This window comes from Eretmochelys imbricata, chromosome 11, assembly GCF_965152235.1.
Source record: "Eretmochelys imbricata isolate rEreImb1 chromosome 11, rEreImb1.hap1, whole genome shotgun sequence".
NCBI lineage: Eukaryota > Metazoa > Chordata > Testudines > Cheloniidae > Eretmochelys > Eretmochelys imbricata.
This window is the reverse complement of record NC_135582.1, coordinates 3205814-3230259: the sequence shown is the minus strand read 5'-3', so window position 1 is coordinate 3230259 and position 24446 is coordinate 3205814. Positions and strand designations below refer to the sequence as shown.

The 24446-nt window shown below is 51.2% G+C and overlaps 1 protein-coding gene across 1 annotated transcript in view; it reads right to left on the bottom strand.

The window, feature by feature from the left end:
- The window catches only part of TNS1 (tensin 1), a 132151-nt gene that overhangs the window by 33005 nt on the left and 74700 nt on the right, over positions 1-24446 (bottom strand). Inside the window, exons 15-17 of the mRNA XM_077829448.1 lie at positions 12352-12548; positions 11969-12044; positions 6924-7016 (exon numbers count right to left, since the gene is read on the bottom strand). Of these exons, the coding sequence (XP_077685574.1) occupies positions 6924-7016; positions 11969-12044; positions 12352-12548 (366 nt within the window). The remainder of the gene's footprint in view (positions 1-6923; positions 7017-11968; positions 12045-12351; positions 12549-24446) is intronic.

The following is a 24446-nucleotide window of genomic DNA, read 5'->3' as shown; positions in this document are numbered from 1 at the left end:
ATCCGATGAAAACAGTCGCATTCCTATGGGCTCAGTCCCACCCTTCCAGCTGTGCAGCTACTGACTCTCCAGGTGCACCTTTCTGAGTGCCAGGGTGCATCCACCCCAGGGTGCACTTCTGTTAGACCATCCCTGGGCTTTGCACAAAGCACAGAACAAGCTGAACACTTAAGGAGAGTTGCAGGGGCCAGAAGAGGACAGAGAGCAGATGCTCATGCCGATTAAGTGGCACTGCTATGGGTACCCGCATGGCCCCACAGGATGCCAACATTTTTATAGCTGACTTAGAGCAACGCTTCCTCAGCTCTCGTCCCCTAACGCCCCTACTCTACTTGCGCTATATTGATGACATCTTCATCATCTGGACCCATGGAAAAGAAGCCCTTGAGGAATTCCACCATGACTTCAACAACTTCCATCCCACCATCAACCTCAGCCTGGTCCAGTCCACACAAGAGATCCACTTCCTGGACACTACAGTGCTAATAAACGATGGTCACATAAACACCACCCTATACCGGAAACCTACTGACCGCTATTCCTACCTACATGCCTCCAGCTTTCACCCTGACCACACCACACGATCCATCGTCTACAGCGAAGCTCTGCGATACAACCGCATTTGCTCCAACCCCTCAGACAGAGACAAACACCTACAAGATCTCTATCAAGCATTCTTACAACTACAAGACCCACCTGCAGAAGTGAAGAAACAGATTGATAGAGCCAGAAGAGTTCCCAGAAGTCACCTACTACAGGACAGGCCTAACAAAGAAAATAACAGAACGCCACTAGCCGTCACCTTCAGCCCCCAACTAAAACCCCTCCAATGCATTATTAAGGATCTACAACCTATCCTGAAGGATGACCCAACACTCTCACACATCTTGGGAGACAGGCCAGTCCTTGCCTACAGACAGCCCCCCAACCTGAAGCAAATAATCACCAGCAACCACATACCACACAACAGAACCACTAACCCAGGAACCTATCCTTGCAACAAAGCCTGTTGCCAACTGTGCCCACATATCTATTCAGGGGACACCATCACAGGGCCTAATAACATCAGCCACACTATCAGAGGCTCGTTCACCTGCACATCCACCAATGTGATATATGCCATCATGTGCCAGCAATGCCCCTCTGCCATGTACATTGGTCAAACTGGACAGTCTCTACGTAAAAGAATAAATGGACACAAATCAGATGTCAAGAATTATAACATTCATAAACCAGTCGGAGAACACTTCAATCTCTCTGGTCACGCGATTACAGACATGAAAGTTGTGAAATTACAACAGAAAAACTCCAAAACCAGACTCCAGTGAGAGAGTGTTGAATTGGAATTCATTTGCAAATTGGATACAATTAACTTAGGCTTGAATAGAGACTGGGAGTGGCTAAGTCATTATGCAAGGTAACCTATTTCCCCTTGTTTTTTCCTACCCCCCCCCTTCCTCAGACATTCTTGTTATTTGTGCTGGAAATGGCCCACCTTGATTATCATACACATTGTAAGGAGAGTGATCACTTTAGATAAGCTATTACCAACAGGAGAGTGGGTTTGTGTGTGTTGAAAAAAAAAGGGGTGGGGGGGAGAAAACCTGGATTTACGCTGGAAATGGCCCAGCTTGATTATCATACACATTGTAAGGAGAGTGATCACTTTAGATAAGCTATTACCAGCAGGAGAGTGGGGTGGCGGGAGAGAAAACCTTTTGTAGTGGTAAACACCCATTTTTTCATGGTTTGTATGTATAAGAACATCTTCTGTATTTTCCACAGTATGCATCCGATGAAGTGAGCTGTAGCTCATGAAAGCTTATGCTCAAATAAATTGGTTAGTCTCTAAGGTGCCACAAGTACTCCTTTTCTTTTTGCGAATACAGACTAACCCGGCTGTTACTCTGAAACCATTCTAAATGTAGTTGGGGGAAAAAATGTGGAAAATTTCAAAACTTTGTTAGTTTTGCCTTTTTGCACTGGGTTCAAAAAACAGACTTTTTTCCATTTCCCAAATTTGTGGGCACATTTTCCCCCCTCTTTTTATCAAAAGTGTTATTAAAAACGTCACCAAAATGTTCCATCTGTGAAAACTGGTTTTGGGGAAACAGAAGCTTTTTCCAAATGTATTAGGAAAAAAGGCACAAACCCCACAACAGACTGACAAAATCAAAACCATCGTTTTTTGGGGGGAAGGGCATTTTTCTATCTAAAATTTTTTCTTTCAAAAAAAGTCAACTCGCTCAGCTAATTTCTTCCCCGCGGCAAAAGCATTGGTCCTCTTTCAGGAGCCAGAACATGGTAGGTTTTAAAACACAAATTATCTGAGTCATGCAGAAAATGGGTGAAAGAATGTTGTAATGGTTAGGCAGTATTGCCAACCCAAAGTGTTCAAAACGCATGAGTCAGACCCTAAACCCCATGAAATTGGCTTAAAAAGAACTCAAAATGTATTATTTTAAAAAATCTCATGTCTTTTTTATTTCCTTTCTGGTATTGAACTGTAGGGATCACAGTTCAACCTGGTCTACAAAACAATTGTGATAAAAATGAAGACGTTTTCATTTTCATCCAAATTTTTCTTCAAAAGGATTTTGGGGTTATGTCAAACCACCGAAAACCTGAAAAATCAAACATTTGTCTGTTTCTGGCTGAAAAGAATTCAGCCAAACTCCCAAAATATTCTGGTTTGGGCTGCAATTTTCCCTTTTTTTAAATGAAAAATGGGAAAAAATGATAGAAAAAGGAGATTAGCCACAGAAAATGCCATTCTGACCAAAAAAGTCATTTTCTTGTTGAAAAACATTTTGAACAACAACAAAAATTGCAGCAAGCTCTCGCCACGTTTTTAGGCTTTTCTCTGCAGCCATAAGGACCAGAAACTTTGTTTTTTAATTAGAGCTGAAATTGTCCTGTAATCTCCTGACTCCAAGAACTGGGTCTTTAAGATAAACACCACGATAAAGATTTGTGGTACAATCATGAGAGGTTGCCAAGACTGCTTTGGGTGCAACAAAAATGGACAGATTCTTATGAAACTCCCCAGAGAGGTCCAGACAGGACTGAAATACATGCAAAAAACTCAGCCCAAGGAGTAACTCAGAAGTGACTGAAAACAGAGATTCTGAAGGAAAGTGCCATCTCAAACACAGCATCACCATCCGGCTGCAACACATGAAGTAGGAAAGCACAGAGACAGATTGTGTAGGCGTGTAGATTCCAAGCTCTTAACTTCTGTATCCACAAGGCGCTTGCTTATGTTTCGTTTGAAGCTAACATCCCTACTTATAAACACTTGCACATTCTTGTTTAACCGTGTTTGTCATTCCGCTCGGACCGTTTGATTTGTCTGAAAGGCTACAGCCACCGAAAGCACAAACTGCACCGCAAGTGAACCTGTTCTAAAGCATGTCATGGCATCTGAAATTCATGAGCTCTGTATCTCTGCTTATATTTTCACTCCCCTCGGGTCAGCAAAAGCACAGAGCTTGGGAGTCTTATGGCCTTAGGGTATCGGTCACAAAACTATCTTAATGACTCAGGGGTCGCTGAGAACTGACCTCTGTGAAATCTATCCCTGTGGTCACAATGGGAGCTCCTGGGGGCTCAGCAGTTAAGAAAATGTGGCCCTTTATTTTGGTACCTAAATTGGAAATGAGCTCTTTGAAAGTCTGTTGCCCATGCTGCACTGTCTTCACTGAGACTAGCTGGAGGGAAGCTAGCTTGGGTAGGCTAGCCCACGCACATCTTTTGCCATGTAGACATAGGCTAAGCCCTACTGAAAGTCAATGGTTCTCCAACGGTTCCACAACCAGAATGTGGCAGTCTGGCCTGGTGGGTAGGACCAGGAGCCATGCCTAGCGGTCAGAGCAGGAGTAGGCCCTGGTGGCGGGAGGAGGAGTCGTCAAGCGAGGTGTCACAGCCGGAGTCAGAAACCAGGAGTCGGGCCTAAGGTCGGAGCTGGAGTCAGGGCCATAGGTCAGAGAACAAGAGAAGCACCTGTTGTCGCAGCAGGCCAGGTACTGCCAGGTTGCACAGACAGCTTCCGGCAACTCCCTACCCACTTAAATAGCGTGCCTGGACAAATCAGAGGTCATAGGTGGTGATGCCAATCGGGGCTTCGCGTGGGCAGCACTTCCCATGGCGTGTTGTGCCCCCCAGGGTTTATAACGTGTGGGTCACGCCTCTGCTACAGCTGCCCGGCTGTCACCCTGAGCCCTGCAAACCCAGGTTCTCGTCCTCTGGATCCTTACGCTCTGCCGCTGTTGAAGATGGGACTTAGGCGCTTATGAAAATTTCACCTTTCACCTAGGCGTGTCCCTTGGCTGTACACACACTGAGGGAAGCATGGACCAAAGTGAAAAGAACAGTGGTCAGCATCACTACTTCCCCATTGTGGGGCGTGCGGGAAGGACAGAGAGCTGTGTACCCCACGGCTGCGGCTCTATCTCATGGCACCGTCCTGACTGGGTTTCAGAACGAACCTCTGCAGAAGCCAGTGCAATGATCTCACGGCACATTGATTCACTGGGGTGGGAACGGCATTCCAGGAAGTACCGCCTGCCAGAAGACAGGAAATGATGCGAGAGCACAAGGAACCAAGTGATGGGCAGAGGCTGAAATGCCACTGCTGGATAGCTGATCATTTTCCTGCACGCTTCAGTTTCAGGCAGCTCTACCTGGATTTATTTGCTTCGAGATTGGCTCCTACGTATAATTCCCTGGCAGGCCGCACTGCGGTACAATCCTGTATGCACTTTTGACCCTTCTGCATACCACACAAATCAAGCCAACCAGATGTCTCAACATTAATGAGCTTAGCAGTTTCAGCTTCTCTTTTTGGCCAAAAGAATTAACATGAATAAAGAGAAAATATCCCTTCTTACCTTCATCAGATTCAACTACTGCCTCCCCATCTAGCTCTGAGGGGGAAAGACGAGAGATGGAGGAGCAAGGCAGGGAAGGACAGACAGTGGAAGAGAAAGGAAACACGGTGATGCAAAGGGAAGAAAGAGAGAGAGAGAGAAATCGATGTTAATGTTCTCTGCTTTTTCATCCTGGTAAATAACTACATGTGTGCAAGTTACCTGAATTGCCACAGAAACAGGAAAGAGGCCCTGGTTTTTAAAGGTATTTAGGTGCCTAAAACCCATTAGTTTAACACTCACCTGGCCCTCAGCACTCACCTGGCAGTATCATTCCTATGGCTTCACCGCTAACCTTTCCCTACCGACAAGCCCTAGGCAGGGAGATGGTTTATGTCCAAAAGGGATGTTGTTATTCATTATTATTCTGATTCCCTCCACCCTTTGAGAAGCCATTGGCCTTCCCGGTTCAGACGGCAGGTCTGGGGCAGGGCCACACAAGCCTACACTGATTGGCTCTCTGCGTGCTGAGAAAACCCAGCTGGGAACATTCCTAGTGCTGCCTTTTTTCCATCCAATTTTTACGGCTGTGCATCGGCCTTTCTGCTGTTAAACTCTCTGCTGCTTCACATTTATAGCCTGGCTGTAAACAGGTGCCAGTGGCTGAAATGCTGGTGTCTACAGCCCCAGAATCGGTCCCCAAAGGGGCTTTCCCCACTGTAAACTCTAGTTTCTGCTTCTCTCTGCCTGCGGTGAGCAGGATAGACACAAGGCTCCGAACATAAAGGAAGCTCTTGAAAGCCTGTGAAGGGGAGGGGTGGTGCTGGTGAGCTGGGATCTGTCTGAATTAGAAGACAGCTCCTGGGCTCTGGTATCCGTCCCCGAGACAGCTGTCAGAGGCCAGGAGAGGAGTTAGAAGCGGGGCCCGGGGCTCCACTCTGGGGATTCACACAGAGACAGCGGATGCTCTGGATATTGTTTTAACTGGCAAGTTGCACTTTCTCTAGCCCTCTTGAACTGCTGCGAGGTGAGAACGCCACATATAGGTGGAGAGAGCGAGGGAGAAAGGAGGAGCGGGAGTGGAGAGAGAGAGAGCCATAGACAGTCAAATCCTAACTACCTTACGCACTCCTTCAGGACAGCTCCCATCGGGGGCAGCTGACCCTCAGTAAGGACCTTGGGTGCTGACCCAGACAGAGAGGGTGACAGAAACCAAGTGCTGGTGGTAATGAGCAACCACTCTACCGGACAGCGTGTTCCTTACCTTCTTGAAGCTTGTTGTTTGATAACGTAGGAATAGCCAGCCTGGGTCAGACCCGCTATGTCCAGCTAGGCCAGTGACCTAACAGTGCCCAGTACCAACTGCTTCAGAGGCAAATGCAAGGAACTCCTACTGTACGCAGCTATGGGACAACCTGCCCATCGGGATGAGTGTAACCTGGTTCTAGGGTTGGAAGGGCTCTCAAGAGGTCATCTAGCTAGCCCATCCTCGGATCTTGGCAGGGGGTCGGGCTAGGTGATCCTTGTGGCCCCTTTGGTTCTATGACCCCCCGCGCTAAGGCAGAATTTAGTATACCAATACATAAGGACCACTTGATGATTACCCTGTTCTGTTCACTTCCTCTGGGGCACCTGACATTGGCAACTGTGGGAAGACAGGAGACCGGGCTAGATGGACCTTTGGTCTGACCCAGTCTGGCCGCTCTTATGCTTGACAGGCATATTTCTCAACCCCATTGCTGCCACAAGACCCTTCCTCTACTGGCCACAGCCCCTGAGGCACCGCATTGCTGTCCGGCGGCATACAGCTCAGGCTTGGGTGCACATGCCAGTGACCAAACCCAGTCAGCCTTAGTGACCCTGACGGGCCGACGTTGCAAATTCAGCCTCAGCAGAAGCCCCTGGAGAAATAAGGCATTCTCAACCTCTCTGTGCAGCGGCATGATTCTATGATTCAATATAGGAGAGAGGGGAATAAGATGCCAGGATGAACTGGCCCTAACTTTCAGCACCTTCTGTCTGCAACTGGCCCTCTGACCCCAGCCATTCACTTACCTCCCGCCGGCTGCAGCAGGATCTCGGCTGGGTTATGGGGCTTCAGCCCCAATGCAGACAGCGGGGTCTTGGCCAGGCCGGGTGGGGAGCGCGCTGTAGTCAGGCCAAAAAAAAAAAAAAAATCCAACGGTATCAAAAGAGGAATTAAATTTGAAGCGCAATAAATCCTAGAGTCATCTCGGTTGTTACTAAATGTGAGTTTATAGCCTCAGCACTACGTGTCCTACTTAATGACGGTCATTATGTCCTGGCAAGGTGCGTGTGCAACTGGAAACACTTAAGCCCGCTGGCCTGCAGAAACCACAGGAATGCAGGAGCCGAGAGCAGGCCCCCTTATTAGAAGTGACACCTTTGGCTTCTCTTTTAGGAGACGGTGATTCGGCCAGCCCCGATGCCAGCCACGTGCAGAGGGAAACTAGACACGGGGGAGACAAAGAAACCCCCTGCTGATAATTGATGGGCAGTTACAGGAAGACGGATTGAGGGGTCCAGAGGGCGGGGCAGGATTACAAATTCCTTTGATGCCTATAAACCCTGCCTGAGTGTGCTGGGAGCCTGAAGGCCTTGCCTCTTTGAGGAGAGAGCACCTTGGCGAGGCCATTAGGGACAGTCCACCGGCAGGAATGACTTCCCGGGGCTTGCAGAAATCCTAACACTGGGCAAGTCTGCAAAACAGCAGCCCCCTGGCTGGATAACAGCGCCCTCCATTGCCCGAGTGCCTCTCATCCAGGGGATCTCAAAGCACCTTCCCCAATGCTCACTGATTAAGGCTCCCTGCCATGGTTAATTGATGACACCTCCCCACCCTATGAGGGCATTTAGCTGCACTCCCCTCATTGGACAGGTTGGTAAACTGAGGCACCAAAGGTAACATGTCCTGCCCGCAGTGACTTGGGAAGTTGGCGGCGCAGCTAGGGCGAGAACCCAGGAGTCCTGACTTCCACACTCCAAAACATGAGACCACCCAGTATGCGTCTGCTGCGGGGAAGTGCTGCAGAGGCTCACTGCTCAATGCACAGGTTGCCAGAGATGCCTCCAAAAACAGCAGCATTTCCTCTGTAGTCAGACTGATATTAACATAAACACAGTGGGCCAGATTCCGACCTCCGTGCCCTAGATCTAAATCCAGAGGGGCTCCACTGACTTCAACCACGATACTCCAGATTCACCCCGGTGTAAACGAGAACACAGTATGGCCCTCAGAAATTCAAACCACCATGCTCACAAAACAGCCCCATTACCTAATCTTCCCCTTGAAAAACTAACTTAGGGCCCACACTTTACATTCGCTCTAGTTCTGGTAGAGAGACCTACACGGTGCCCATGCCATGAACTTTTACACATATGGCGTAGACACACATCTGGAAAACCAGCCAGATGTGCAGCGAGACAGGTATCACATACCCACCAGCCTGTTTACGAATGCACACAACACGTGCTCTGTAGCTCGACTGCACGTACATATTCTAGAGACAGAGGCCGGTATGTAGTATGTATGTACAAAGGGGGCTGTGTGGGTATGTATATATATAGCATGTGTGCTATATATAGGGTACACATATGAAGCGGGGAGTGATGGAGCAAATAGATGCAGATGTATATGTGAGATGTGTGTACAAGTCTCACAAATAAGGCTTTATAGTGTCTCTGTCTGCGTGTGTGTGTGTGGCGGGGGGAAGGGGGGAGAGTTCTTGCCGTTGATTTCTATCTCCCTGACACTGTATTTTACCGGCTCGAAACAATTCAGGCTTTCTAACTGGGAGGAAGAGACCTCAGGACACAGAAGAGGAGTGGGAATGCTGCAAAAAGCAAAAACAAGGAGACAAATGAGGCTCCAACCTCCCTAAAGGAAATTTGACACATTCCTTTAGCTTTATCCGCTGTTGCATTTCAACCTTCTGACTTACAGATTCAGACGGGCACCCACGCTGGCAGCGGGAGGAGGCGGGAGAGGCAGGCGTGGAAACAAAAGCCAGTCCTCATGAGCTCACGTTTTCACGGCTGCTACGTTGGTTAGAACTGTTTGCTCAATGCAGATGAATTACTGGGAAACCAAGCAATTCCACGGACGGGCCAAGACGTTCCAGCCAAGTGTTACCGCTAATGCACTGAGCCTGCTTGATCGAGAAGCTGGCCAGGGATGAGATGCAAAACACACCCGGTTTTGCACTGGGTAAGGGATGTTGCCCTGAGGGCACATCTCAAGCCTCTACTATTAACCTGTCACTCTGAAATTCATCCACAGAAGGAACTGCTGGCAAGAAGCCCCTGCAGTGTGCTGAGCATTCAAAGTGCAGCCGAATGTCCCCGCCACACCCTCACCCTTCATCCCCAACAGGAGAAGACCTTACCCAGATGTGTGTTTCTCAGGGGAAGGGGTGGCACCAAAGGGGTTAAAAACAACTCTCCTGCTAAACTTGGTGTGTAGCAACTGCAGTCACCAACGAGGGCTGAGCGAAAAACAGATGTTTCAATGCGCTGGAAATTCAAAATAAAAGCTTTGGGGCTTGAACAGAAAACTCATTTTTTTCTAAATTTTCAGCAAGTCAAAAAGTTGAAGAAGAAAAAAAACAACCCTTGTTCCAGGTCAAAGGAAACCCGAAATGAAACGTTTCACATTCAACTGTTTGAAAAGATTTTTTGGATTTTTATAAAACAAAATTAAAGGAAATGTGGAAAGGAAAAATTGAAATGTTTCAGTCAGAAAACCCCTAAAAACCCTAAAAAATAAAATGCTGGAAAAATTCAGAACAATTTGACAAGATCGACGTGAATTTGGGAACGTTCTGGTGTCACCAAATCTCCATTTTTCACCCCCCAAAAAAATTTTGATGGAAAATCTTTGCCCAGCATTAGTCTGTGGCCGTAGGACATCCATACGGGGCAGAGACAGGAGATGTGGAGAATACAGTTTGGGAGGTGACTGCCGTGTTGGAAAATCTCTCCTGATCGGGACCAGAGCATCTCAATCCATTTTCAGCTCCTCTATTCCACTTTTCAATGCACAGGAACATCAGATGTGGCCATTGCTTTTTCCCCCAGTTGCTCACCACTGCATTGTGCTGGTGCACACTGATTCAGCCGTGCCCCTGTGGCACCGTGGGACAGCGGCAAGAACCGGTCACAGCGGAATTCACTTCTTCCAAACCTACCACCAAGTTATCAAGGGTTAGCCAGTAGGACGCATGCTTGGCTGGAGGAGTCAGGAGGTCAGAACATGCAACGGGAAGTTCGAGGGTCAGACTTTCCCAGCAACTTGCAAGGACGGGACAATTCCAGAAGCAAAGCAACTGCTGAAACCTCCTTTGCCTACCTTAGGTTCAGCAGAGCACCTGCATGTTAAGTGGCATCTAAATCCCCTTGTCATTCCCCCTTCCCATCTGCAAATCTGTTCAGGTAAAGGGGATTCACCTTGCACTCGGCTACACGCCATGGGCTCCTATCTGGACATCCGGATATGAACGGTGAATGGATTTGAATGGACAGTGCAACCCCAAATGTGCCTTCTTTAAAGGGAGTGGAATACCATGCAATACACATATGTGCATACACAGCATGTCTTTAGCTAGGTACACGGGGGGAACATGATAGTCCTTAGTTTAAGCTCTTAGAGGCAAGGACAATATTTGCATGATAGGATTGCACAGTACCGACCGTGCTGGGACTCTGATTACAGCTTGTTCGCGGCGTAGTACAAAGGACTTTTTGGCTTGGTCGAAGCAGATCAGCCCAAATAAATGCTGATACCAACTTTATCCTACTCCTGGCCAGCATGTGTCCCATCTCAGGGTTACAGAAACCCTCTTTGGGGAATATTTCAGGGAGCTTTAAAACAATTGCATCGGGACTATTTTTCAGAATCTTCCAAACTAGCTGCCTTAGCTACCATGAGTCTAACTGTCCATGACTTGGCGGAAGCCATAAAAATGGACCTAAAATAGCCTTTCTGTGCACCCCCACCCAAAAAATCACTGGTTTAAAATCAACTCTCCCTTCCAGAGCTAGGAGCAGGTGCTGGGTGGGAGAAATGGGAGAAAGTTCCTCCTTCCGGCTTTGTCAGACTGTGAGGGTCACTTCAAAGTGGTGCCATCTCGAAAAGCTGTCACTGACGCGGGACTGATGGAGATCCCTAAACAGCTCTGTAATTGAGCCAGCTGTTGCCAGCTGTTTGGATTCCTCCCCATCCCCCAAAATATTTGCTTTTTTAAAACTCTCGGGAGCTCGTTAGCCAACAGCATGTCTGTGAGACTCACACTGAGCGCAGGGGGGCTGCCTGGGGACAGCTTTTCGGGGTGCACGTTCAGTTTGGGATTCTACGCGAGTCCCTCTAAAAAGGAGGGGATCGGCTGCGAAAGTGATCGCTCTGAGTTTAACTTTGGAGCAACACGCTGCCGAGGAAAGCGACATGACCAGAGATTTAGGCCCGGCTACTCTGCAGGGTCAGGATGCTGGAGAGTCTCCCAAAGCTATTTGGCATCATGCAGCAGCCATCACCCAGAAGACGAAGTGGTGAGAGCCAGGGCTATGTGTTACATATACCATGTGGCATGGAACCCAATTGAAATGGGAGTCTCCTCAGTACACGGAGATAGTTTTATTTTCAGGGTGTTTTCATAGCAGATGGGGACGTGCCCCCCCCAAAATAGGGTTTAATTTTTTCCATCACATGCCCTCAGGGGTCCCCAGGACAGATATATTATTTTACACCCCGCTATCTGTAAAACTTGGCTGTCAAAATGAAATAACAATGAAATCAAGGAAATCTGCAGCGCGTGGAGTGGCGGAGGGTGGTGTCAAGCAGAGAAGAGAAGTGACAGGGAAGGAATTGCCGTGGGAAAGGGGTGGAGGGATGAGAGAACGAGAGAGAGAGATTAAATGGCGGCAGGTGTCTGGAATTTGGAGCTGCTTGACCTGCTGCTTTTATCTGGCTTTGCTAGAGCCGCCCGCTGGTTCCCACCGCCTCCCGGAGCCGCGGAACTTACGCAGGTGACCATAAGGGGTTTGCGGCGAGACAGGAAAGGCAGGGGTTGGGGGAGAGATCTCACCACCGCTGGAGGGTGGGCTGGTTGGCGAGGTCCCCTCCAGCTCTTCAAAGGCCTCCTTGTAGCTATGGAGATGAGGCTGCAGAAGAAAGCAAGCGAGGCTGAGTCAGTTGTGGAAATAGTAGACCCCAGGCAAACACGGCCCCATTACAGAAACCTGATCCTCAGCCACCCACCAACCCAGGCTCGCGGCCGCTGGGGCTTCATTGCCAGAAAGAACTAGGGACTTTCTTCAGCTTCTTCGTGGGTCTCTGGCAAGCCTCAGCCCCCTCCTCCCACCCCCTGGCAACTGGGGTTGAATGGCGAGGTCCCCCTCCAGCAGGGCTATCCACATTACCACACGCCCCGCTACAAAGCAGCAGTGGGAAAGACCAAGGAAAAGGCACCTCTTTGGGCCTCCCTCCCGGGTTGGCGGCAATGCTGCTGACCACCTCTGGCGAGAAGCTGTGGACCGGCGATCGGGCAGTGGGGCTCCGGGGCGTGCCGGGCTCCTGGGGACTGTTCTCGTACTGGCCGTCACTGGTCGTGCGTCTTCGGCTCGGCGCTCCGGGCTCCTCTGGGGACTTGTCCCGTGACTCCACCCCTGGAATTCAAACACAAGGAGGGAAGCACTCGTTAAAAAGGACGATGCCCAGCAACAGGCTCATCCAGGTTCAAATTCACCCTCAGGGAACCACGTGGCAGCTGGCACGTTGGTGATTTATCTGAAGCACGAGCCACTCCTCACCTGATGACTCCAGCTCCTTGGCATCTTGGGGCTCTCCCTGAGGACTCTTTACCCCCAAACATTTTTAAAGGGCCATCTGTACTGCCTTAAAGGGCCTGCATAAAGGCTAGGGGAGCTGGAGACTTCTGATTCCTACAGGATAGGCACAGCGGGAGCAGGAGAGCACCCTGCCGCCCTGATCCCGACCTGCAGAGAACCAAGGAACGGACGTGCCCACTGCCAAAACAGCCTTTGCTCTGCGTGGAGACCCAGTACAGTGCTACAGGGCTTGGTGCTGCAGGAGGGGCTTGTGGTCAGAGGAGACATCGAGCAAAAGTTTTTATCGCGTGTGGTCATCAAAGAACCGGGACTCCTTCCTAAAGAGCGAGGCTAGGCTCTGGCATCCTGACCAGGTATTCTCCCAATACCCTGCCAGTTCCACTGCAGACAATAACTCTTCCCTTTCTGCTCTGCATGACTTCTGTGCTGCCCGGACGATCAGAGACCTGAAGGGCTGGGAAGAGGCACCTCGAGAGGTCATCAAGCTCAGCCTGTCTGCGCTGAGCCAGGACCAAGGTGGATGTCAGCGGCATAGAGTTTAAAACCAGAAGGGACCAGCAGATTATCCAGTCTGACCTCCTGTCTAGCACAGGCCACCCACAGCACCCAGCCACCCGCACACCAAGCCCAACGCCCAGAATCAGTACAAAGCTGCCTTCTGCCCAGAAGTGGATGCCTGTCAATGACAGGGAAAGTGGCCTTTGTAACACGTAAGGCCTGATCCGCGGGGCATCTGCCATTTCCATGACTCCAATGGGATGGAAAATGCACCGTAAATAACCATTAATATTTTGCATCTCCCATTCCCATCACACCTGACAGCCTGTATCTCCGTTACACCGCCGCAGGGAGGGTGCTGTCCCCATTTTACAGATGGGAACTGAGGCACAGGGAGATTAAATGACTTGTCCAAAGCCACACTGTGATGGAGCAGGGGATTGAACCTAGGTCTCTGGCTAGCGCCCTAACCACTGGCCCACCTCTTCCCTCTTGATCAATCCTCCGCCTTGCTTTGGAGGCTGCCAGCAGATGTACCAGTTCAGTGCCTGGTTGGAAGGCCATTGCAGTCCGCGGGAGTTTGACTTGGCCAGGCATTGGATCAGGCCGCAGAGCCAGCTGTGATGGTGGCTTTTGGACAGGGAAAAGGACCGAGTCCACAGCCATCAAAGAGAGTGAAATGGACACTACAGCCATACAAGGCCAGGGAGCCACAGATGGGAGACAGAGCTCAAGAGAGACCCGGGCTGGTTGCGATGGGGAGGGCATCCTGAAGGGATCCTTCTGAGCAGAGGGGCCGAGCAAGTCCAAATAACTAAGCCAGGGATGGGCCCTACAGCCTGAGCGTCCCCCCCCACCCCCGCCCCCCGTCCATGGGAACGATCCCCAGAGAAGTGCATCTCAGAGCCTGGCCAGGGAAAACAGGTCTCCATGCCAGGAATCTGGAGCACATTCCAGTCCACTTCTTTGTTTGCATCCCCGCTAGCGGCCAGGCACCCCCCTTTTCCAGCCCCGCACACAGCAGCCTGGCTGCAAAGAGGCGACACCTCTAGGGAAAGGCTTGCAGGCTTTGTAAAGCTGGTGGGGGGGCGCGTTCCAGCCCTTTGGTGGGCTGGGGTCTCCCCCCGCCCGTCAGCTCTTCGCTGCGAGTGGCAGTCAGCCAGGGAGAGCACTTGCGACGGAGCGGGAGCAGGCTTTGGCCTGGATTCCAGCCCCGGAGTGCAGATGTCCACTTTAGCAGAGGGGGAGGGCGGCTGTCTCCATGGCAATGACACCAACTAACATGCAGCACCTGGCCCGGGGGGAAAGCCCTGAGGGAAGGAAGAAGCGGGGAATTGCTAATCCTGCCGAGCAATCATCGCATCACGAAAGCAGCAGCCCGCTGTTCTACCAGGACAGGGATCCTCTCTCCATTCTCCCAGACGGTGCACCTCTCCTAATGCTACAAAGGTGATTAGCTAATTAACCCTCAGCTCAGCACCCTGCTGGGAGGTGGAGAAAGACTTTTATGCCCATTCTTCAGGTGGGGAAACTGAGGTACAGAGTCAAGTATCAGAGGGGTAGCTGTGTTAGTCTGTATCCACAAAAACAACCAGGAGTCCGGTAGCACCTTAAAGACTAACAGATTTATTTGGGCATAAGCTTTCGTGGGTAAAAATCCCACTTCTTCAGATGCATCTTTCTTCAGATTTACGCATAGGGCACCAGCAGCAGAACAGGCTCCCGGCACCAGCTCGAATCTGCTAGATCTGATTTCTAAAAGGGCCTGCAGGATTGACAAAAGCCCAAGGGATCCCGATTCCAAAGGCCAGGAAAGCAGCCACAACAGTAAGAAAGGTTCGTACTTATGCCAGTGCCTTTTAGCCCAGGGGACCCCTATGGGTTTCACGTGCTGGATTTACAGATGGACCAACGTAGGAGCTGATGCTAATTTACTTCCCACAACATCCCCAGGCGTAGAACTGAGTTCCATGGAACTGCACCGGTCACAGAGCACTCATCAGCGTGAATAAACCATCAGGATCCAGCCCTCAGCGTGTCAGGGAATGGGGGTTGGATTGTTCCTCCAAATTGCCCAGCATGCTTTGGGTGCATTTCCTCCAGGGTTGGGGGAAATGAGAAAATTGTTTGCCAAGCTAGCGGCAGGCAGCGGGGCTAGCGGAGGGGAGTGGGCTGCACGGGGCAGTGGGGAGAAGCCTGTACCGGGGCAGTGGGGGAGGGCAGCAGGCTGCATCAATGAGCTAGGGAATGGCCTGCACCAGGGCCTTAGGAGGGGATGGGGAGCTGGCTCAAGGCGCATTTACACCCATTTCTCCCTGCTGCCTAGGAACCCCACATTTAGATCCTGTCCAGGCAGACTCCGCTTTGGAGTTCCCATGACATTCACCGACGTGGCCCTTTAAAGGGGGCTGCTTAACAATCTGAGGTCCTGTCTGCGCCGTGGGGACATTAAAGCTCCCAGGGCACTTTGTGTCAGTGCTGGGGTGTGGCCCTTGGCCAAACTGTCCCCACCTCCTGTCTCTGTCCTGTGGTGCGGCTGCATTTCAAGGCTGGGAGCCGTGACCTCTGCAGAAATAGTTTGCGAAGTGCTGTGGGATCCTTTGGGATGAAAGGTGCTGTAGAAGCCCGAGAGACCGTTACACAGTAAACTGAAAATGAAATCGGTAAGCACAGATGCACCTGCATTGCCCAAAGACATATATGCTGCCCCTGTAACTCACCCTTGCCGGTACCTCCCCCGACCACCCTCAGCAGAGACACACAGACATATTGCGGCTTAGAGACGCTCAGCACTGTTCTCAGAGCCGGGTAGGAAAGTGCTGGAGACCAGCTGGGGCTGTCTACTGTCCTCTCAGATATACACTCTGTCCTTTCATCAGCCTTGGTCCAGTTTGTCACACACAGCCATTCTCTCTCTCTCCCCTCCAGGCAGCCACCTCATAGACCCTGCCTCGAGGAATTTAGCATAACATTGGGCACTAGAAAATGGACTGAGAACCCCAACTTCTTTCACAGAGGCCTCTGAAAAGCCATCAGGTTGGCCCCTGGCTCTTCCTGACTTCCAGAGAACTATTCCTGAATCTCTGAGCTATGCTGATGCCCCCCTTCTTCAGATCTTGAAAAATCTGCTAACGAAATAGGGAGGAAGTTGGCTGCAAGTTCCTGGCACAGGCTGCTTAGCTACATCACTGAAAGACGAAGCCTTTCCAAGGGAGTTTCTAAATAATAATCACAGTAATGATGATAATCACAAAATCACCACACTGGGGAGATGCAAGAGAGCTGAAAGCTGGTGCACAGCCCAAATGGAGTTGCCCACGTAATTGATGGAGGCTGGAAAATTCCATTAACAGCAACTTTGGAACCAAATTCGCCCATCCAGTCTGCTGGAGCCGGCCGCACGTCGGTCATTTGCTGAGCGTACGGGCAATTTCCAGGGGCAGTGATTGCAGAAGAAGCAACCGAAGCGGAAATGAGCCACTCTGGGGGTAAGAGACTCATTGTACAGGCTGGGTGGGAGAAGGTTCGTCGTGAGCGGGTGGCGGCATGCCAGGCTTCCCACAGGACCGTGCCCGGGGCGTGAGAAGCTGTATGGCAGAGCCCATGCCGTCATCACTGAAAGGGACACAACCAGCTTTCACAATATCACATTTCCAGGGGTAATTTCCTACCCACTTTTGTTAAGTGCCCTGCCGCCCCAAATGACTAGACTGGATAGGAAAAAAAACTTTGTTTGGTGCAGTTAGTAGCATTTTGTGTCCAGTTAGTTAGTTAGGCCGAAGGCCCAGCAGCTTGAAGGTATTTAGGTGCCCAGTTCCCACTGACATCGATACATTGAAACCAATGGGAGTTAGGCACCTAAATACCTGCCCACTGCTGGAGCTTGGGTCTTTAACTCAAGCTGGAACAGCACTTGCTTTTAGTTCAGGAGGCCCCTGGGTCAGCTCCAGCTATAACCAAGCCGGTGACCGTAACGCACATGCCTGCTTATCTTTAAGCAGCAGGTCGTCCCCCTTAACTACCCTTCCACACAACTCTTTGCGTGCTGCGCGTAATGCCTGTCTGCAGGGCTTGGTCACCTCCCCGGTCTGCTTGGGTGATGCTTCTACCCAGCAAAACCCCATTGTCATAGGAAAATGTGACGGTGAACCCAGCACAAACAAGGTCTCAATGGGACTCGGGGCAGAACCTGGAAAGGCAGTTAACGCTGCTGCCCAGAATTCAAGGGGACGCTGTCCTTTTCATTCAACGGGCGTCACCCCCTTTCACTGCACAGACAGCACGGCTCTGTGGAGACGCATGTTGCAATGGGATGATGCCAGGTGATGCCGGGAGGGCACCGTGACCTTTCACTCCATATTCTTTATGAAAAGATGCTTATGATATGAATATGACATAACTGTACTTTATGCCAGACGGCTCTTGTGAGATACCATTGGAAAGGTTCTGATTTACTGAATGCGAGTACCTAATTTGCATGCCTGTATCATTTCTGTATCTGAAGTTAGGAATATTGACTATGTATCTGTATTTCAACTATGCTGCTTTGGGTGACACTCACTGCTAACACTTCAGGACAACAATGGAAAAGCCAGACAGGGGTCACGGCCCATCAGCGAGGACAATGGACTGTGAAAAGCTTGGCCTTCCTGCCGGACGCTCCATACTGCCTCTGACTCATGGACTCTGTGATACTACAGAGTCAGGTGGTCTTGTCACCTGACCCTAAACATTACCTGGGACTTCTGGTAACGTCCCACTGGAAGGGAAAGGGGGTCAAATTTGGGAAACAAAGGATTTCTGCCTCATGTGAATCCTATTTACGGGTGGGGAGGAAGGCAAACAGGACTTCTCTCCATGGCCTGTCTGCCCAAGGAAAAAGACTGCAAAAGGGAAGGTGGTGGTGTGGGGGGGGGGCGGGGTTAGAGAGTCCAGGCTGAGACAAAGGTCCAGTCTGAAAAGGAATATCACTGGAACTTTGAACCACAGAAACTTTGCAGCCTGCCTGCAACAATATCAAGGGTGAGAAATACTATTTGTAACCAATTTCTTTAGCGAAACTAGCTTAGTTTGCATGTTTGATTTCATTTTCTTAGTAATCTGCTGAGCGTACGGGCAATTCCAGGGGTTTGTTACCCCTTCTGCCACTTAAAATCTGCCTTTTATAGTTAATAAAATTTGTTTTCTTTATTTCTAAACCCAGTTTCTGTAATTTCTAACTGGGGGGTGGGCAAGAAGTGTGCACACCTCTCTCCACATTGAGGGAGGGGGCGAATTTCATAAAACCTTTGGGCTTGTACCCCTTAAAAGGAGCGAGCACCAGGGTGTTGGAGCAAGTGCCTTAAGCTGCGTCTTCCCAGAGCTGATTTGGAGCTGGGGGTGGCCCTGCCTGTGTGTGTGTTAGAGGAGGCTTTAGTAGTCTGGACAGCAAGACAGGGAAAAAAGGGGCCCAAACTGGCATAACAGGTGGGCTCAGTGGTATCCCAAGGGGCCCAACCCATCACAGGCACTTTCATAGAATCAGAGAATCAGAGAATCTCAGGGTTGGAAGGGACCTCAGGAGGTCATCTAGTCCAACCCCCTGCTCAAAGCAGGACCAATCCCCAACTAAATCATCCCAGCCAGGGCTTTGTCAAGCCGGGCCTTAAAAACCTCTAAGGAAGGAGATTCCACCACCTCCCTAAGGAACGCATTCCAGTGCTTCACCACCCTCCTAGTGAAAAAGTTTTTCCTAATATCCAACCTAAACCTCCCCCACTAAAACTTGAGACCATTACTCCTTGTTCTGTCACCTGCTACCACTGAGAACAGTCTAGATCCATCCTCATTGGAACCCCCTTTCAGGTAGTTGAAAGTAGCTATCAAATCCCCCCTCATTCTTCTCTTCCGCAGACTAAACAATCCCAGTTCCCTCTGCCTCTCCTCATAAGTCATGTGCTCCAACCCCCTGATCATTTTTGTCACCCTCCGCTGGACGTTTTCCATTTTTTCCACCTCCTTCTTGTAGTGTGGGGCCCAAAACTGGACACAGTACTTCAGATGAGGCCTCAGCAATGCTGAATAGAGGGGAACGATCACGTCCCTCGATCTGCTGGCAATGCCCCTACTTATACTTTGCTGCATATGGCCAGGCCAGGGTAGACAATAATTGTGCAATCCTTGTGTGATGCCCCCTGCATGTGCACACGTGAACACACACACACACACTAGGGTGACCAGATAGCAAGTGCGAAAGATTGGGACGGGGGTGGGGGTAATAGGCACTTCTATAAGGAAAAGCCCCAAATATTGGGACTGTCCCTATAAAATTGGGATATCTGGTCACCCTAACACACACACACACACGGGTTCCCTAAATCTCAGGGCCACACACCCAACTGAAAGCCTGGGATGGGGCTAGTGCACCTGAATATGGAGGGGGCATAATAATGGCTCAAAGGGATCCAACGGTCCCAGCTGCTCACGGCCTGCAGCCCCCGGAACGGCCTCGTGAGCTCGGCAGCCTTCGGAGCCAGTGAGCACAGCGGAAAGCCACGGCAGGTGCTTGCCGAGCAAGAGAGTCAGCAAGGAAAAGCTGCAGGAACATCCCATTCTTCCCTGGTGAGAAGAAGAGCGCGAGGAATGCCACGGGAGGGGGCGGGGGGCCAGGGAGAGGGGCCGGCTGTGACTTGATGAAGACCTCAAGGGGGGAAACATCGGGAGGCAGAGCGAGAGACTGCAGCACGGGGCGGAAAGGCAACATGAGGATTGGCACCGAACGGAGGAAAGTCGCTCTGCTAACGAATGCCGGAGAAGCACGACAGGCAGCTCCCGCCCCCGCGGCATACATTCCTCTCCCACCCCGGAACGCGGCAGCAGCCAACGCTGGGCCATGCCAGGCTGTGCCCATTTCAAACTCCTCTTTCACAACATCTCCCTGGGAAGGCCGGGCCCGCTTGGGGCATCCATCAATGCCCCGGCCTGTCTTTTCTCTTCCCGACAAGCGGGAAACAAACAGAAGAAAAAGAAACTCATTGTTTGGGAGCCAGGAATGGGAACGCTCGCCGGCTGGCTGGAGCTGGAATAAAGTCAGACAGAGGGGAACGCGGGCTCTCAGCAAAGCGCCACTCAGCGATTCCAGGCCTTGCAACCTGCTCTTTTCAAATGAAATGGCATTTCCCCCGCTCCTGGCGAAACGCATGAGCAAAATTCTCAGCAGACACACAGACACGTCCCTCTTCGCTCACAGCAAGTGCCAGAGTCGCTCAGCGGCGCTTCCGCTCAGCAACGGCGTTGCCTGTTGGTTTGTCACTGGCCTCTGCCTCTTACTTCAAGAAGACGTGACTTTGCCCACCCAAGGGCCGCGTCAGGCCACGTGCTGGGCCGCATCTGGAACACCTGTAATATGGTGGCCGAGCCAAGGGAGACGACAGATCCCAGTGTGCCTGGACCGGACAACAGGGATGCATCCTGGCTCCTTACATAAGAACAGTCACACTGGGCCAGATCAATGGTCTGTCGAGCCCAGTGTCCTGTCTTCCAACAGCGGCCAGTGCCAGGTGCTTCAGAAGGAATGAACAGAACAGGACACTTATTGAGTGATCCATCCCCTGTCGCCCATTCCTAGCATCTGGCAAACAGAGGGTAGGGACACCCAGAGCATGGGGTTGCATCCCTGACATGGGTGGTGCGTGAACTGCCGGCTGAGGGAGGCTAGCCCCCAGCCCCGCCCCTTCCGCCTGAGCCCAGAGGCCCCCCACCACCACCAAAGCCCCCATCACAGGCTATCCCCCTCCACCCCGGAGCACCCCCAGCCTCCCCCTCCCAGCCCCAGAGTGGGTGTCGCGGCTGCAGCCCCCCCTAGCACCGAGCACCAGGAGGGAAGGTGGCATGGCCGAAGCTCCCCCAGCCCCGGAGCGCCGGGAGGGCAGGGGGCGCGGCCCTATCTGGGGCCACCCCACAGGGAGACTAGAGCGGCCGCGCTGAGCGGAAGAAGACGTGTGTGGGAGGGGTCTGGGGGCAGAGTGTGGCTGGGGTCACGCCTGGCTGTTTGGGGAGGCCCAGCCTCCCCCTGCCTATGATACCTGCCGCCCATGGCCCCTGATGGACCTGTCCTTCATAACCTCCTTCAGCCACGCCTGTGTGCTGGGGATCGGGGGAACTACAGACTGCCTTGCAAAATTATGCAGACTCCACTGTAGCCACCTGCGCCTATTCCTCCCACGTTTACCAGGGACATTTGAGACTTCAAGTGTGGGCAGAGACCTGGGAGCCGGGTTTATACCCGGGAGTGGACCGGCTGCCTCCTGGGAATGGGGCGTCTGACTTCAATGGCAACAGCAGGAGGCACCCAGGACCCTGCAGAATCCGGCCTGCGTCCACACCGCAGCATGGGGAAGCTGGGATTGACCAGGAGTCAAGGTTCTTTTACTGGCCCCACACAGATTTGCTGTGTGACCTCACTGAACTGCATATGGAAACAGGGAAACCACCACGTGCCTAGCACCCGGCAGGGCTGGGACCACACCAACGGTTGTAAGAACACTCCGAGACCCTTTGAGATGGCGCAAGCTCTAGGAATACAAGCTCTGCCTTCTAACACCGAGTACAGGCAGCCTCGGGGAACCCAGAACCCAGCATTCTGCCACTCCCGTTTCACGTCTCACCTCCGTGGAATCACACCCGCATAAAACCGGAGTGACCCTCACCTGGAATCACAGTGTGAGGAGGGGCTCTGACCTACAGCAACTTTCCACCACCCAGATCGATAGCTGAACTAGCCTGGGGACCACTCAGCCTCTCTCATGGTTTTTTGAGCTTTGGTGTATGTTAGGCAAACACATCGCCTGAGGTATCTGCCAGGAGCAGCAGCCCTTTTCCTTTCTCTGAGGCGTCACCCTCTTACTCAGATGGTTTTTAGCTGTCATCACGCCCCTTTCTCGTTGCTGCTGCCGGCGTTCCATGGCCCGTGGGTACTTCAGCAGCAGAAGTCCGGTGTTTTCTGAGAACCTCCAGGGTCACATTTAAATGTCAGTGCCCAGAAACTCCAGCCCAACATCAGATAGACTGCAGTGTGTTCTAGCGGATAGACAGGGGGACGGGGAATCAGAAAACCTGGTTTCTATGCCCAGCTTTGTCACTGGCCCGCTGGATGACCTTGGGCCTCAGTTTCCCCAGCTGTATTTGGATACTGACCTCACTTTTTTAAAGTGTTTTGAGAGCGAAGGATGAAAAGCGCTATATAAGAGCTAGGTATTATGATTCTCATGCTCTCTGGGTGTGTTTTTCCAGCTGTAAAATGGAGATAAGGATATTTATCTAGCCAGATGATTCCAGCGATCGCTGAAGCACTTTGCAAACATTAAAGAATGTATGTACACAACCCTCCCCCACCCCCCAGTAATGTAGGAAAGGATCATTAGCCCCATTTTCTGGATGGGGGAACTAAGTTATGGAGCTGGGACGAGACTTGCCTAAGGCCACTCAGGGTGTTTGTGGCAGAGCCAGAAAGAGAGTCCAAAGCTCGAGTCCCTATCCAATGCCCTTTCCACTGGGCAAAACCTCCCCCTGGTCTGTATATAAAGGAGCAGCTTGCAGCCAGGTCTGGTGAAAACATTAGGTGGGGGTTACGTCGTCTCTCAGCCACGAGCAGGGATTCCAACCGCCCGCCCTGGGCAGCTAGAGGTCCCTTCTCCTGAAGGGTCAGTACAGACCGATGGCAGCAATAAGATCTGGGTGGCTAGCCCCAGGCTCTCTTGGGATCCTCGGTCCCACCTGCACTGAATGAGAGCACAGTGGCCACAGCCCGGGCTTCCCCTCATTCTGGGAGTCACCAATGTCAGGCTCTCTCCAGCCCTAGGCGGCTGGGACTGGCTGGCAAATAACAGTGCCCTACCCCTCTCTCCAGACAGGACGCCCCTGATAGCAGCCTGACTCCATTGCATGGGAAGAAACAGGCCCAGGGGGCTCTGGACACTGAGAAAAGCTCAGGCTGGAACGGGTTTGAAATCAATTCTCTCGTAGATGGCGGACAGCCACTCCCATTTACCCTGGCACCTTCCATATACCTCTATCGCGGGCCCTTCCATTTGGCCCGCGCTATTTCGGTCACACTTTAACTTAAGGAAAGATTTATATGTAGGGCTAATCACCGATACAGACAAGCTATAGATACATTAGAGGGAGGCATGAACAGCTGTGCTATTGAAAAGGAGGACTTGTGGCACCTTAGAGACTAACAAATTTATTTGATCAGAAGCTTTTGTGAGCTACAGCTCACTTCATCGGATGCATTCAGTGGAAAATACAGTGGGGAGATTTTATATACACAGAGAACATGAAACAATGGGTGTTACCATACACACTGTAACCAGAGTGATCACTTAAGGTGAGCTATTACCAGCAGGAGATTGGGGGGGACGGGGGCGGGGGGGCCTTTTGTAGTGATAATCAAGGTGGGCCATTTCCAGCAGTTGACAAGAACGTGTGAGGAACAGTGGGGGGTGAGGGGGGGAAATAAACAAGGGGAAATAGTTTTACTTTGTGTAATGACCCATCCACTCCCAGTCTCAAGTTAATTGTATCCAGTTTGCAAATTAATTCCAATTCAGCAGTCTCTCGTTGGAGTCTGTTTCTGAAGGTTTTTTGTTGAAGAATTGCAGCTTTTAGGTCTGTAATCGAGTGACCAAAGAGATTGAAGTGTTCTCCCACTGGTTTTTGAATGTTATAATTCTTGACATCTGATTTGTGTCCATTTATTCTTTTAAGTAGAGACTATTTCCCCTTGTTTATTCCCCCCCACACACCCCGTTCCTCAGACGTTCTTGTCAACTGCTGGAAATGGCCCACCTTGATTATCACTACAAACGGTTCCCCCCCCTCCCCGCCCCCTGCTCTCCTGCTGGTAACAGCTCACCTTACCTGATCACTCTCGTTACAGTGTGTATGGTAACACCCATTGTTTCATGCTCTCTGTGTATATAAATCTCCCCACTGTATTTTCCACAGTATGCATCCGAGGAAGTGAGCTGTAGCTCACGAAAGCTTATGCTCAAATAAATTGGTTAGTCTCTAAGGTGCCACAAGTCCTCCTGTTCTTCTTGCAGATACAGACTGACCCGGCTGCTACTCTGACAGCTGTTCAATCCACGCCCACACGCACATGGGGAGAATGTGTCACAGATGGGGATAAGAACCCCATTGGGGACCCAACAGCAAGTGATTAACCACTTCCCACAA